Here is a 16160-nt window from a genome sequence, read left to right as displayed (position 1 = left end):
AGGGGGAAATCCTGTAATGAAATCTGTTCATCATTCTGCTTACTTGAGAAGTATTAGGATGCTTTGCATTAAGAGTCTATGGGAACTTTATGGAATACCACTATATTTCTTGTGCCTTTCAATGTTGATTATGATGATGATGAAACTGAGGCAGAATGATGAGGGTGATAAAAAAATTGTATTCCCTAAAATACACAAAATACATACTTGTGACTAGGGATGCACCGAATCAAGGATTCAGGATTCAGGTCCTATTCTTAAGCTGCCCACACCTACATGGAGCATTTGCCTTTTAGTAAGTGTATAGGGTCAACATTGTGCCCTTACTCTCTCTGATTAGAGCTTATTCAGATAAGAATTGGGTGGGATGAAAACTCTGATTGACCAACTTGTTGATTGTTGTCAACATTTGACTGTTGGCCCACCGAAAGCATTCCAAATCAGACAAAAATAAGGTTCTTTGGAAACTTCATTAAACAAGTGGATCTTGCTGTCTAGGTTCAGCATTTAATTTTATAACCTTGAGCAACCCAACATGGCAGGCTATTATTTCCTTCCAAAAGGCTATCCTTAAGTCATCAGTAACAGGAAAAGGAGTGGCCTAACAGCCATCTGGCCATGGGATAGCTGTGGGTATATGGTCAGCTAAAAAGAGTTGGTTATGGGTAAAAACAGGACAGTAAAAAAGTAATTGATGTAATTATTGCATAACTGATATTTTAGCAACACGAAAAAGTCTACTGGCCTGATTCATAGACTTTATTGTAAGAATCATAAGTCCCCACACCACCATATGGAGCATGGTCTGGATCTGAGCCTGGGGTGGATCTTGTTTGTTGCATATCAAGTGTATCAAATGTGAGCTTTGTCTTCAGTGAGGCCCACTTTAACACTTCTGTCACATCATTTAGTCCAAATGCCAAGAGAACATCAAAATGCTATGCTAAATGACAGACATGCAGTGCTTATTTCATCTGTCACATTTTGTCATCTGGGATCATTTCCTGGATTCTGAGTTATGCTGTCAGCTGTGCAGAATAACAGGGTATGCACTCAATCATCCTTCCAGTCCTGTATATTGGGCGGAAATGGGAATAAGTGCTGCTCTCCTATTGTGTTAGACTTGAGCTACATGATCCATGACTAGCGTGATCCTCAGCCAGCAAGAAAAAAACATAAAATCGTATTCCGTCCATTTAAATTGTTGTAATTACATCCCATCCATCATACTGTCATTCACAAACAGATAATTGATATCTGTTTCATGTTTGATGATATTTTCAGGACAGCTGATGTCATTTTGAATATTGGACTTGGTTAACAGTCATAGATGCCATATACAGTAATGTCTAATAGACACACAGCCTATTTAAATAAGAAATTATGTGATATCCGTACATCAGGAAGTAGATTTATTAGTACATGCTTTCTGTTTTATTTATAGGTTAAAAGAGAGTTACCTAATATTAAACACCATTCTACGGTTGCTGGATGGCAGATTTGTATTGTTTCCCACATTTTACAATTATGGGCCTGCCCTACCACCCCTTTCTTTAACTGCACAAGGCTGCACCAATGGTACAATAGTAAATATTTGTCATTAGATTTATGTGTAGTCTTCCACTTTATGCAAGTATCTGTGCCTTTAATATCTGACTTGTTTACAGTTTTCAAGGGTGCTTAGTTTCCAGTATTAGAATCTGCAATTAAAGCAGAAAGAGTGGATGTGCCCACAAAGGATTAGTGTTACATCCTGTGCAGGGCCTCCCATAATGATGTAGCAGGTTTTCTTACCCCCTCAGTAAGGGAAGTTGATATTTTCATTTCAATAGGTGAACTTCTGGCAGGGCAGCAGGCTTGAGGGATCAAATGACTCCCAGTAAAAGTACATAGACTTAAAGGAGAAGGAAAGTCAAAGTCACTTGGGGGTGCCAAAATGTTAGGCACCCCCAAGTGACTTAAATCGCTTACCTCGTACCCCGGGCTGGTGCCCCTGTTGGGAGAGAACAGCACCAACCCGGGGTAGCTGCAGCGCTTCCTCCTTCCGTCTTCGCTCGCACGCGCATGCGCAGTGGAGTGAAAAGCCGAACTTTAACAGAGAAGTCGGCTTTTCACTCTACTGCGCATACGCCTGTCGCGTAGTCCTTGCAAAACGAAGCTGGAAGGAGGAAGCGCTCACTACAGGTACCCCGGGTTGGTGCTGTTTTCTCCTAACAGGGGCACCAGCCTGGGGTACAAGGTAAGCGATTAAAGTCACTTGGGGGTGCCTAACATTTTGGCACCCCCAAGTGACTTAGCCTTTCCTTGTCCTTTAAGGTGGCCTTACACTGTAAGATTCATTTGTTTGGCGAGTTAGCCAAGTGAGCCCTGATATACCCATCTACCGGTGGGTTAATTCGCCCTAGGGCCAAGCAACTGAATTAAAATGGCAGGCATAGGCATCGTCGGTTAGCATCAACGAGCCATTGTGGGCAGAAATCCAACAGAAAAATCATACCTGCCTGATTGACATCTGGCCAGATGTCAGTCGGGGAGGTCCCTCGGGGTGCCCATACACGGGCAGATAAGCTGCTGAATCGATCTAAAGGACCCCTGCTCATGAATGGCCACCATTAGGCCCCAACAGATTCTTGAGATATGCAGTTATGGAGAATTCTAAAGCAAATACTTTACATATCTAATTAATATACTTTGCTGGGCATAATAGGAAACCTCCACTATGGATATTTCCTTTGCAAGTGGTGTATCAATCAACTTATACAGATTGGTGTTTTCCTTCTATACCCAGAGCCCTTTTCTATGAGCACATTCCTTACAGCCATGACAGAAGCATCGCTGGGACTTGCACTGCCCCTTTGCCAATCTCCCACCGCTCCCATTCCTCCAATCCCCCAAAAACACACAGACACCAGTTTTGGGATGAAAAGGCTGCAGAACATTTATTATCATCTGAAGTTTTAAATTAAAACATACTATAAAGAACAAATGGCATATCATAAACATATCATAAACATAGCCCAACATAAAATGAATGTCTGTATAACAAACAATTAACTCTAGAACAATCATGTACCGTAACAACCCTATAACTGGGCAATACAACTAGCGCTGGTATGTTTCCCAACCCTGAGGTGCCAGACGTGCCAGCCACCAATTAACCGTGCAACTCCCTTCCTAACATAACCATTGTTTCCCGGACTCAACCACCCTGCCACCAACACTTGAGCACCAATGCACTCATATAGGGATTGAGGGCGGGCGTTTTCCTGTGCTGCCTAAAATGGAATAGGAAGCTGGAAAATCCTGGTTCACTCTTTATACCCCTAGTGACATTCTTGTCCCTTTCTTCCCCAGCACAATGTGCAAAGGATTTGAGGGTATTTCACTCATTGCAGAAAGGATCAGGGAATTGTTTGAGAGAAAAATCAGTGATGTCAAACTTGCGGCTCCTCAGCTTTGCTGAATTACAACTTCCAGAACGCCATCAGCAGCTAAAGGCTGGCTACCCTGTACCCAAAGAGGGAAGATGAAATCCACATGACAACTATACTCTCGGCACTTCAGGGTGACATTATATTTCACATTACTTTGCAGAAATACAAGCCTAAATAGAACTGAATGGCAAGTTCAAAGCTAGACTGTCCCCTTGGGAAAGTACAGTGTGACCGTCTTCATATGGGTCTCATTTTTGAGTTCTATCAAAAACTGCTCTCTCCTTTCTCACCTGATATGAGGAACTCTCAAACTCTTCCTGAAAATGAAGTTTAGTGCGTCTAGCTCTAGTAAAATAACTCATTTTGTTTGTTCTTTTAGTTGCAAGTATTTTTTTCTACTAAATATCAAGAACCACAAAGAATGGCAAAACCCTGTTATCTTAAAAAGGGAATATAAGTTAAAAAATAACATTTTCCCTAATGAAAGAAAATGTAATTCTAAGCACATTTCCAGTATATAATTACACATTTTCAATTATTTTTAAGTTGTTTGTACATGTAATTGCTATTGAAAGCAGTATTTGTCTGTCCCTTTCTGCACTGCTAGTTATCTCTCTTAAGCTGGCCATACACGCACCGATACTATCGTACGAAACCTTCGTTTACGATATTCGGTGCGTGTATGGCATGTTGGTGAGTCGACCGATATAGCAGGAAGCTGCTGATATCGGACGACTCGCCGATTGGCCAGGTTAGAAAATTTTGATCGGGCGCCATAGAAGGCGCCTGACCAAAATCTGCTGTCAGGGCTGAATCGGCAGAAGGAGGTAGAAATCCTATTGTTTATCTGCTGTTTCAGCCCTGACTGTGTGTGGCGGATCTGACGATGTTTCGTCAGATCGCCACATGTATGGCCAGCTTTAAGGTGGCCATACACGTGGCGATCTGACGATGTTTCGTGCGACCATCGGTCGCACGAAACATCGTCAGATGTGCCACACACCATTCAGGGCTGAATCGGCAGGTAAGGAGGTAGAAACAATAGGATTTCTACCTCCTTCTGCCGATTCAGCTCTGAAGGGAGATTCTATGGCGCCCGATCAAAAATTTTCAACTGGTCCGATCGGCGAGTCGGCCGATATCAGCAGCTTCCTGCAGTATCGGTCGACTCGCCGACATACCATACACGCACCGAATATCGTACGAAACGAGGTTTCGTACGATATTATCGGTGCGTGTATGGCCACCTTAAGACTTCATTTCCAGCAATACATTGCATGAGTCTTCACAAGGCTGTTAATCAGCTGGCTTCAGCTACAATGTTTCAACAGTTGAAATCAGCAATGCGGAGAGGGAATTTGGGCAGATTTGGGGTGGGCCATGGGCAGAACAACCAGAGATTACACATCTACAAAAACATTGCTGGTAAATTTGTAAAACTGGCCAAGGCTTTGGCTGGACATTTCAGACAGCAGCAGCAGTCCAAATGCCCCATGTGACATCGAGGGTTTTGATTTTTTCAAGTTTTACAACAGATCTAATACCTTTGGTTATTTTGCACTGACTATAAGTGCAGTTAAGCTTTGACAAGCAGGATAAATGACTATAGAAACTCCTGTCTGTCAGAGCTGAACAATACCGACAGGCCATGCACAAGAAAGCACAGAGTGAAGCCAAATATGGCAGGTCTTAATTAGGCTGAAAAAGAACCTTTGTATATAGCTAGATAAATAATATTTTTTAATGGTTATATATTGCCATTCCAAATTTAAAAATACATTGAATTTTTACTTCTAAGTTATGGGTTGGTATCTAAAAAAGAAAGAAAGATATTTCATGTAGACTGTCAGCAGGAACAGTGAGCTTTCCTAGAACCATCTGCTTCTTTTGCCTCCTGAAAAGGTGAAACCAATTACACAATAAATTTATAATGTTACAATTAAAGACTGAAAGTCGCTGGTCTCGGCTCTAACTCTACAAGTCCACGAGATTCACTAAAGGTTTTTGAAATGCCGCAACAGACCCTTAGAAAGAAAGGAGTTAACCATATGTTGTTACACCGTGCCACCAAGTGAGATACTGCAAGTCAATGAGCAGCGATAATGCTGTGGGAAAGACTAACATGAATTACACTCTGTAAATAATTTATTCTCTGTGAGAGCTCATGCATAATTCTGGCCTTCACCTGCAGCTAAACAATATCCCCACCAATCACAGCACGAGATGCTATCTTTAGAAGTAATGTGTGAGGTGCTTTCCAGGTCCCTTCACAAAGCCTCTGTAGTGTATCCCTGTTTAGCACAAGGACTTGACCTACTTTCATCACTTGCTCAAGGAAAAATGTCCCTCAGTTTATTAAATCACTTCTACTAATATACAGTCTCCAGCATTCAACAGGCAAAGTCCTGCAGCCTGCGATTATTCCAGTAAAGGCAAGGCAAGATTTCAAAGCCTTAAAGGGGTAATGTCACCTTAAAATTAACTTTTAGTATGAGGTAGGCAATGATATTCTGAGACAATTTGAATTGGTTTTAATTTTTTTATTATTTGTGGTTCTTCCACTATTTAGCTTTTTGTTCAACAGCTCTCCAGTTTGGAATTGAATCAGCTATATGGTTGCTAGAGTCTTGTTTATCTTAGCAAACAGGCAGTTATTTGAAATAGATACCGGAATGTGAATAGTGGAGGGCCTGAATATAAAGATAAGGAATAAAAAGTAACAGTAAAAGTGATAGTTTTTTTATCTGCCAGGTCAGTAACCCCCATTTGAAAGCTGGAAAGATGTAGTAGAGATTTATTGATGTGTTCATATATTATATATATATATATACATACAAATTTATCAAGCATCTTCACAGTGAGGAACATAATTAACCTTGTGGCCTGGGCCAGTGAGCAACCTCTATAAAAGTTACACCTGCCATGGGTAGTCTCTTCTAGGGCACTGACATGTTTGAGCTATACCCCAAGTACTACTTCCTGCTCCAGCCCAGACAGCCGCATGCAAAGTATAGATGTTTTAGTGAATTTGCTATATTGTTTATTCTCTGTCCAGGGCCGCAAAGGAGAGGTTTACTATGAATCATGGTGGAGTTTTAAAGGAAAGTACCCCAGACCCTTATGCACACTGGCCCAGACCACAAGGTTAGCTAGTTTTCTTACATTTGGGTGTCTGACGTATCTGCACCTCCCAGTGTTTTCACTTTTGTCCTCCTGTAATAGAATAACATATCCCTTTAGCAGTTTCAATACAAGGTAAATTTTGGTTGAGGTTTTGGGTTTTTTAATAATTTAGGTGCACAGGGAAAAATAAAGAAAAGGCTTGAAGTACTGTATAGTACAGCTAATGATAATAAGTGCAAGTGATTATTCCTTATTGAATAAGGTGCACATAAACCCTTTATCTGGCCAAGGCAGATAAAAGTCAACCTGTAAGAATGGAACACAGTATAACACTTTTCTCTGAATATTGTAAAAATAGCGTATAACTAGAACAACATTCCTGGGCTAAAAAAAACTCTCCATTTCCATGTAAAGTATGTGACAGAATTTGCTGTTATAGAGTAGGAGGGTGTTAGAATTTCCCCTTTTTATAATTACAGTGCAAAATATCAAGGCCAGTAGCAAGTGCTCCTTGTAAGTATAGCCAGCACAAGTGCCAGGAAGCTTAACCCAGGCTATATTAAAGTAAACACCCACATGGAGGGATTGTTTTTGCATATGAAACTCTTACAAACTATATCTTATTTATTTCAGTAATGCGGCTTAATATTTTTTGTATATCATATTAAAGAATATCTTTTAATTTCCTTTTACCTGAAGGTCACATGCTCCATGAGAATAAAATAAGAGCTACAGCTTTTTTTTATTGGAACCCAGTACATTTAAGGCCACAACACTTTTCTTCCCAAATCATATCAAAACAAGTGCAAAGGCTTTCTATGGAAGAATATTCTTCAGGCCAGTCTATCCTTGGCACAGCATTCCTGACACCATTTGCTGTGTAAATCACACAGCTTAATATATATTCTCTTCAATAATAACATTCTTTGTCTATATTCTGTACAGAGAAAATATGCATCTCTTTACATTAACATACCAGTTATTTTCAAACACTACTTTTACAATTGTTTTCATTGGCAATAATTAGCTAATTGCAGTGTATTTGCCTTATCTAATTGCAGACATCTTTGATCTGTCGTATGTTCAGGTCCCACCATTTGGTTTTTTTATTTTATTTATAAATATTCATGACTTGGATCCATAGATCTTCAAAGGCAACCATGTTATTTTATAAATAAGATAACATGTTTCTCGGGATAAATTGGAATGTTCAGAATACAGAGGGTGTTTATTGTAACTGAGGTTAAAAAGACATACAAGCATGAGATCCATAATCCGGAAACTCATTATCCAGAAAGCTCTGTATTATGGGAAGGCCATCTCCCATCGACTCCATTTTAATCGAATAATTCAATTTTCCTTTAAATGATTTCCTTTTTATCGGTCATAATAAAACAGTACTTTGTACTTTATTAAAACGGAGATATAATTAATTCTTATTGGAGACAAAACAACCCTATAGGGTTTAATTAATGCTAAAATTATTTTTTTAGTAGACTTAAGGCATAAAGATCCAAATTACTGAAAGATCCCTTTCCAAAAAGTTACAGATCCCAAGCATTCCGTCAAGCTTGTCATTCTGGCCAAAGAAATCCTAGCTAAATTCTAGACAACTAAGTCAATGCTATCTTGCATAACTAACTGGGTCCTCTCTAAACCCTTATATATAGTAATACTAATATATTTTGTCATATCATTATTTTGAACCAAACATATATGAGCCCCAATAACTGTCAACCCACAGAGCTGGGGGGGAACGATGGGATGTAACTGGGCATAGCTGGGTTGAGTACATCATTGTAGGACCTCCTGAATGCTGGAATTAGCAACAGCTGTGCAAAAAGATTTTTTGAACAATGTTAATATAAAACTGCTAGAAAATAAAAAAGTTTTGGAGTCTAGTTGCTTTCAGACCTGACCAATATTCAGATCTCCTTTGTATAGATTCAGCTTCCCACACTTAAGTGAAATATATTATTATGGGAAAAATTGTTCACTCACAAAACATTTGCTAAAAAATGGTTTTAGTCTGATTCTTCTGCAATGAACATGTGAAAAACAACTGTAAAAGTTATGGAGGGGTGAAAATAGAGGTGCACTGAGCTTATACTCTGTGCATTTACTTGTATATATATACCCTATATACTCTTTATATAAATTCTATAATCAATGTATTTCATGTTTTTAATGGACCTATAACCTTAATTTATATATTTAACAATATGACAAACGCTTTTGTGATTAGTCTCTTAAAGTAAAGCTATCAGTTTCTCATTGCTCAATCTGTTGATGGCTAACATTTGTTGTAATACTATGTCCTAAAACATCTCTTCCTTTCTATTAACATCCTTATGTCTGTGTTTAGATACATAGCTTGGGCCTTGATGCTTTTACATTTGTTTTCTAGGTAAATGAACGGACAACAGTAATAATTTCATATCATTATAAAATACTTATTGCATACTATGTAAATGCAACATACCCTTCATCTTAGCTTCTTGTGAACCAGAACTGAGAAATCACTGCAGAATGACACTACTGATGTGCATTCATTAATTTTAATGATATGTTTAAGTATTTAAGATTTTGTTTTGCTCATAAATTATACTTCTTCTCCAAACTGCTCTCTGCACAATACATATTTGATGACCTCTTTGTAATTTACACAGAACAGATTAAAATCTAGCTGTACAGGCAAACGCCATACGGAATAGTAGGAATCTATTCTTAAAGGAGACGAAAAGGTACTTATGAAGTTAAGTTCTCACTGATTGATCCGTGACTGATTTGACTGATTTTTTTTCTTTAAAGGTGGAACCCAAATTCCAGCAGAAAGCAGATCTTGCAAAGGGTCCACAATTGCAGATGCCATCTTAGTTTGTGCATACATCAATTACCCATGACCCATACGTCACCACTGAAAAAAAATAACTGCACATGGCTTGAGTTTTGCCCTGGGCTGGTGGAGGGGAAACAGAACTCTGGTGACATATTACCAGTTCTATTGGCTAAAGGAAAGAAAAACAGAGACTCTGAAGTCAAAGGGCACTTGTGCCAAATGCAATTCATTTTTTTTACCTTCCTTCTCTTAATGCTTGCTGAACAGGCCTCCACTATTCTCTGTTACTGTTTCATGTGTACTGCACTGAATTTTTGTGTCCGGCACTGCAGCTTTCTTACAGCTTTTTCAAATTCATTATTATAATATTAGTATTATACTTTAAAATAATCACATGATTTTCCTTTGAAGCCACCATGAAATAAATTAATGTGGCACAAAATGTTCAGTTTTTATTCTGAACACGAACCTAAACCACCTAGGAGTCCTCTTTTTGATTTTGGCATTGGGATATCTCCATCTATAACAGGAGTTTTGATTTCCATACATAGCCTGTTGATGACACCTTCCTAATCTGTACTGGAAGTCATATGCTGTACATAACATTTGTGATTCTAGCCAAGGAAATACATTGGAGTTGCATGCTGGGGGAGCTTTGGCATCAGGTTTGCAAGGAACAGCAGACCCAAGCTGGTCATTTTCAAGACTAAACAGTGCAGTGAAATTTTATGGAGAATGCCTTCAGTGAAGGCACTAATATGGGTCCTTACATTTGTACAAACTAATACTAATGAGTAGAGAAGGAACAATAAATACTCATAACAAGCTACAGTATGCCCCTAATCATGCCGCTGAAGTAAACAAAAAAACACACTGTGTTTAAATAAATTACATTTTCCTCAAAAAAAAAAATTATATATATATTTATATATTTTCAGTCGTCCTTTATCTGAACTTTCCCATCTAAGGGGAAGTCAATACAACACCAGTTGAAAGGAACATAGCCCAAAGGGCAACTGTTAGAAACATATGAACAGCACTTATTTTCAGCTAATTTCCTGCAGTTAACATGTTTCATTATCATACATTGTTTTTTAACTTAAAAAAGCATTTTCCAACTTAAGTATTCTGATATATTTGGTTTTAACAAAACAAATGTATATAAGATTCTAAAAGGTCGATGTGTGAGGTGTGTATTTGACATGAATATGTTGTGACCACAAGCAAAGCAAAGTGGCCACTGGCCACAAAAACAACAGATCTTTCAATATACAAGATAAAAACTCTACATTGTGTAAGGATGAAGATAGATGAGGAGAGATTAATTAGACAATGCCAAAAGGGACAATTCCAAGCATTTTGTTTTTGCAGAATTTAGTAGCTCCGTGGGTTGGGGGCAAACTGCTTAAAACAACCCTTTATTCACTTGTAATGCTGTTGCTCATTTTTCATATAACTGGCATGCAGAAACCATAACTTTCCATCCTGTTTGGTAAAGTAGTTACAGGCTCTCGCAACCTCTACATGCTTTGAAAAAACTGTGGAGGCCATGAGGTGGACGGGTCTGCATTAACACTAAATTATGTCCACAAAAAATGTTCTGTAACACAAAAGATGTGTGCTTGGCTTGGAACACTGGTTTTAACTGAAAATGTTATTCATTTTTATACATTTATTCTATTAACTTTATTCACCTTTCAATTAACTTTTAGTATGACACAGCCATTGATATTCTGAGACAATCTGCAATTGGTTTTCATTTTCTGGGGGGGGGGGGGGGGGTTATGTGGTTTTTTAGTTATTTTGCTTTTTGTTCAGCAGCTCTCCAGTTTGAAATCTCAGCAGCTATCTTAGGGCTCTGACACACGGGGAGATTAGTCGCCCGCGACAAAAGTCCCTGTTCGCGGGCGACTAATCTCCCCGAGTTGTCATGACCCGCCATCCCACCGGCGAACATGTAAGTCGCCGGCGGGATGGCACACGCGGCGGCGCGATTTCCCAAAATCGACGAAAAAGACTCGTGACCCCGTGTGTCAGAGCCCTTAGGGTTTTGCTTACCCTAGCAAACAGTCAGTATTTTGAACGAGAGACTTTAATATAAATAGGAGCGCGAATGAATAGAAACATAAGGAATAAAAAGTAACAATATTAATAAAACTAAGCAATAGTTTTTTGGCTGCTGGGGTCAGTGACCCCCATTTGAAAGCTAGAAAGATCCAGAAGAGGAATGCAAATATTAAAAAATCAATAATGAAGACCGACAGCAAAGTTGATAGAAATAGGACATTCAATAACATACTAAAAGTTAACTTAAAGGTAAATCACCCATTTAACCTTTTTTACAGATATTAAGGGTAAACCCTGTAGCTCGGGCTTTGTCAGATAACCTTATAGGCAGACAGCGCATTCTATTGTGCATGAGCTTTTGGAGACAAATGCTCTGCTAATGTAATGCTCTGGCCCGAAAGCAAATTAAGCGACGCACGTCATTCCTGCACCCTGCAGCAGTTTAGCATCTAGTAAATAAATAAGCCCATGCTGCTTCAAAGAAAACATTATAAGTAATAAGGTAAGGTAATAAGACAATTTGTATGGCTCAGCCCTCAGTGGATTATGCTGTATGTAATAGTAGCACTTCTAACGCCACACTATTCTGTTCTAACACTATTTTATTTTTTAGGCTTTTTTGTATCAATACACTTCTGCTCTTATTATAACCATGAAAATAACTGGTAGGTCACATGATCCAGTTCATGGCGTGGCAATACATTCTCTCTCCTTCAGTTGACTTCATCTGTGACCCAAAACACCTCCCAGTCAGACACTTTATTATCAAAGCAAAAAATAAGAAAGAACTGAGTAGGCATATAAATATTTCCCAAACCTCTTGGGAATAATAAAGCTCTTGTATTTGGTATAAATATGGAAAATGTGTTCGCTGTAATTCAATCTAAGCATAACCTACATATGTCACCTTCCTAGAACAATGCATGGGCTTTTATCTCCAATTGTCTGACAGAGTTTGCACTAACTGCTTCCTCCAGAAGGAAATTACACAGGGCACTCAGTCCTCGGGTAAGAGCAGCATTTTTGTCACAATTGGCAATTTGAGCTTCAGAGCTTTTAACCCCATGCTATAATTAATTTGTTGTTTAAAGATAACTTGCTCTTTCTACTGTTTGTGAAAAAGCAGTAAACTGATTGCTTTCTTTTTCAGGAAATCACAAGTTTCTCCATGTTTCTGTGCTGGGAAAGTGTCTTCTTTAGTTGGTTTTCAAATATATATAAAGTATGCAAGGGTTAATAAAAAGAGTAATTAACCAGATTCTAGATATGGTGCGGATTATGTCCAGTGTATCTATTGTAGAAACAGGGAACCCGCTAATGGCTGTTTCTAGATCAAAAACATCTAGCCAGATCTGCCATTCAGTGGAATGCCAAAAGGTCATCTTTATGGGACTGGGAACCTGGAACTCAGGGCAATGTGCATCCTCAGCTGAATGGCAGTACATGCAGACAGAAAAGAATGTTTTGACCACCACAGTTCTCTTTAAGAGTCCTGTGTACCAATGGCCTAAACTGAAGGGAAATGCTGCTCTAATGTTAAATATCCAAAAGAAATGTTTACAAATTACAGGTACAGGATCTATTATCCATTATTCTCTAAATATAAAAGGAACATGCCAAAAAAGTGATCTGATCCACTTCCTGCTACATTTTTTTCCAGGCTGTGCAGGGAAGCCAACAGCACTCAACACACTGCACTGCAGTATAGGAACCAATCAGTAGCTAGACTGACCCGATAGGGAACAGAATCATGTTTTTGCTTGTGTGACTGCAGGGCTGTGATTGGTTATTCCCCCACACCCCGCTGTGCTTCTGGCAAGGACCAGTAGAACATGCCCACCTCTTATTAGAAACACAGACAGGGGTGATGATCTATAGGGAGCTCCAAAAAGTGGTCTTTTTTAAAGATATAATTTTTTTATTCCAAACTGAACCCAGCACCATATATTATTCATTATTGCCTACCATATTGGAAGGATTTTTAGTTATCCTCTATGTCTCAATTAAATCTGCTAAAAATCAGTAAAATAATACATAACCCAATAGAATAGGGGTTTGCCACCAATATGGATTCATGCATCTTAATTACCATCAAGTACAAGGTACTGTTTTTTTTTATTAAAGGGAAATATGACATTGTTATTAGAAATGAAAATTACTTGCTTAAAATTGACTCTATAGGAGATGGCCTTCCCTTAATTCACAGCTTTCTGGATAGCAGGTTTCCAACTTAGGGTTCTCATACCTGTACAACAAATTTGTGATATATTTTACTGACCCATTCTGAATTGAGACCAAGGTCACTGCTAGGGAATAAAGGTAAAAAAAAGTTGAATGGCCTAATTGTTTTCATTTAGAGAACATCTTACTCGTCAATGTACAACATACTGTAAGGAAGCGTGCCTTACCGGCACGGCGGGGACGCCCGCCGCGCCACCATCGGCGGGGACGCCCGCCGCGCCGTCTTTCCTCTGCGCCGGTTCCTTCCTAGTGTGCGCGCGCGCGCACTTCCGCGTTGTTAAGCGCATGCGCGCTGACGTGATGACGTCAGCGCGCAATGGCGCGAAATTTAAAAGTATTTAAAGGGGTTTTTGCCTTTTGTCAGTGCCCGTGATAGGATTTGATCCTGGTGCTTTTCTGAGCCTTGTACACTTCGTTTCTGTATCCTGCCTTGTTGCCTTCCTGTGTTTTGACCCGGTTTTGCTCCTGACTATTCTGATTATCCATATCTGACCCCGGCTTGTACTTGACTACGATTTCGTCTCATCCTGCTGTTTTGATTACCCGGTTTGACCCTTGCCTGTCTGACTATCCTTGATTGCTGCCCGCCCCGACCTAGCCTGCCTGACGACGACCTTGTTAACCCTATTTTGTACCGTGATCTTTGGCCTAAACTGACTTTCTACAGTCGTGCCCCATTGCTAGCCAGAACTCCTGCTCTGCACCTCTCGTTTAAGTCCAGGTGGCATCCGAGTAGCTGAGGGCTCCTCCCGAAGCCAAAGGCGGTCACGCTACTGGTGAAGCACGAGCTGAGACCAGGGTGCTTGGCACTAGCTCTGGTATTGGGTGCCGACCGTGACATTATCACGGGCCATGGAGGACCAAGATCACGTTGAGTCCGCTGCTGCTTCCCCCACTCCATCTGCTACTACTGAAGCGCTTCTTACTGCCCTGCTACAGCGTTTGGAGGATCAGGAGCAAAAGCAGAATTATCTCCTGCAGGGTTTTCACAACCTAACCCGCCAGCTGGAGACTTCGCAATCTCCGCAGCAGCAGCCTGTTCCTAGTTTTTCCCCTTCTGTGGGGGCATCTGCTATGGGAAGTAACACCTATAGGCCCCAGGAGCCTAAAATTGCATTTCCTGAGAAATTCTCTGGGGACAGGTCCAAATTTTTCGTCTTCAAAGAGGCATGTAAATTATATCTTAGCTTTTTCCCTCATTCTTTCCCTTCTGATGTGGAAAAAGTAAGATTTGTGATGACCCTTCTAGTGGGGGATCCCCAGGTTTGGGCCCTTAGACTGCCTCCTTCCGATCCTGCTCGTTCTTCCCTTGAAGTATTCTTTGATACTATGGCACTTCTTTACGATGACCCGGATCGTGCATCATCAGCCGATTCGGCGATTCGTAAACTGCGCCAAGGGAGACGGGATGCAGAGGTGTATTGCACAGAGTTCCGCCGGTGGGCAGGAGAGACTGAGTGGAACGATGCGGCCCTGCGCAGTCAGTTCCGTATCGGGCTATCCGACTCTATTAAAGATAGCCTGGTTAATTACCCCTTGTCGTCCAGTCTGGATGATCTCATGGCCCTAGCCATCCAGATCGATAGGAGACAAAGGGAGAGAAGGAGCGAAAGGGGCCATACTGCTTTCTCTGGGGTTACTTATGGGAGACCTGACTTAGTGACCAATGTTAAGTCTTCGGCTTCCCCGGTGTCTCCACCTCAGGAGGAGCCTATGCAACTAGGCCTATTCCATCTCTCTCCTGAGGAAAAGACACGCAGGCGGACCCTTGGGTTATGTATATATTGTGGGGACAAGGGTCATTTTCTCAAACAATGCACCAAGAGGCCGGGAAACGCCCAAGCCTAAATGAAGAAGGGGAGCTTCATTTGGGTGCAGGCGTTTCCTCTCCCCAATTTGCCTCTAAAGTGCAGCTACCGGTCAAACTGTCCTGGCCTACGGACTCTGTTAACTTGTCTGCTTTCGTGGACTCTGGGGCAGAGGGTAACTTTATTGAGGCCACATTCGCTGCTAAACATGTGTGTGAGGTCTTAAAAAGACTAAGGGAGAACAACCTGTATGCAAAACTAGAGAAATGTACCTTTGAAGTCTCTACTGTCCAGTTTTTGGGTTTTATTATTTCCGGCAAGGGTCTAGAGATGGATCCAGGCAAAGTGAGAGCTGTCCTAGATTGGGCCCAACCCTTTTCGTTACGCGCAATACAAAGGTTTCTTGGTTTTGCCAATTATTATCGTCAATTCATTAAGAATTTTTCTCTAATTGTAGCTCCCATCACGAATCTAACCAAGAAGGGCGCTGATCCCAGTATATGGCCTTCTGAGGCTGTACAAGCATTTGAAACCCTCAAAAAAGAGTTTAGTTCTGCCCCTATCCTGCGATCTCCCGATTCCGCTCTCCCTTTCTTTGTAGAGGTAGATGCCTCTGAGGTAGGAGCTGGGGCAGTCCTTTCCCAAAGA

At 40.4% G+C, this 16160-nt stretch overlaps 1 protein-coding gene across 4 annotated transcripts in view; it reads right to left on the bottom strand.

Moving 5' to 3' along the window:
• rap1gap2 (RAP1 GTPase activating protein 2) overlaps nucleotides 1-16160 on the bottom strand; it is a 296773-nt gene that overhangs the window by 149685 nt on the left and 130928 nt on the right. The window contains exon 1 of one of the 4 annotated variants that reach the window (XM_031896767.1): nucleotides 6597-6688. The exons of the other annotated variants lie outside the window; for them this stretch is intronic. Coding sequence (XP_031752627.1) covers nucleotides 6597-6664 — 68 coding nt within the window. The 5' untranslated portion in view covers nucleotides 6665-6688. Of the gene's footprint in view, nucleotides 1-6596; nucleotides 6689-16160 lie in introns of those variants that run through there. 4 annotated transcript variants of the gene reach the window in all.

This window comes from Xenopus tropicalis, chromosome 2 (genome assembly GCF_000004195.4).
Source record: "Xenopus tropicalis strain Nigerian chromosome 2, UCB_Xtro_10.0, whole genome shotgun sequence".
In the NCBI taxonomy this organism is placed as follows: domain Eukaryota; kingdom Metazoa; phylum Chordata; class Amphibia; order Anura; family Pipidae; genus Xenopus; species Xenopus tropicalis.
Note: the sequence above shows the minus strand (reverse complement) of the source record. Positions and strands in the feature narration are given on the sequence as shown.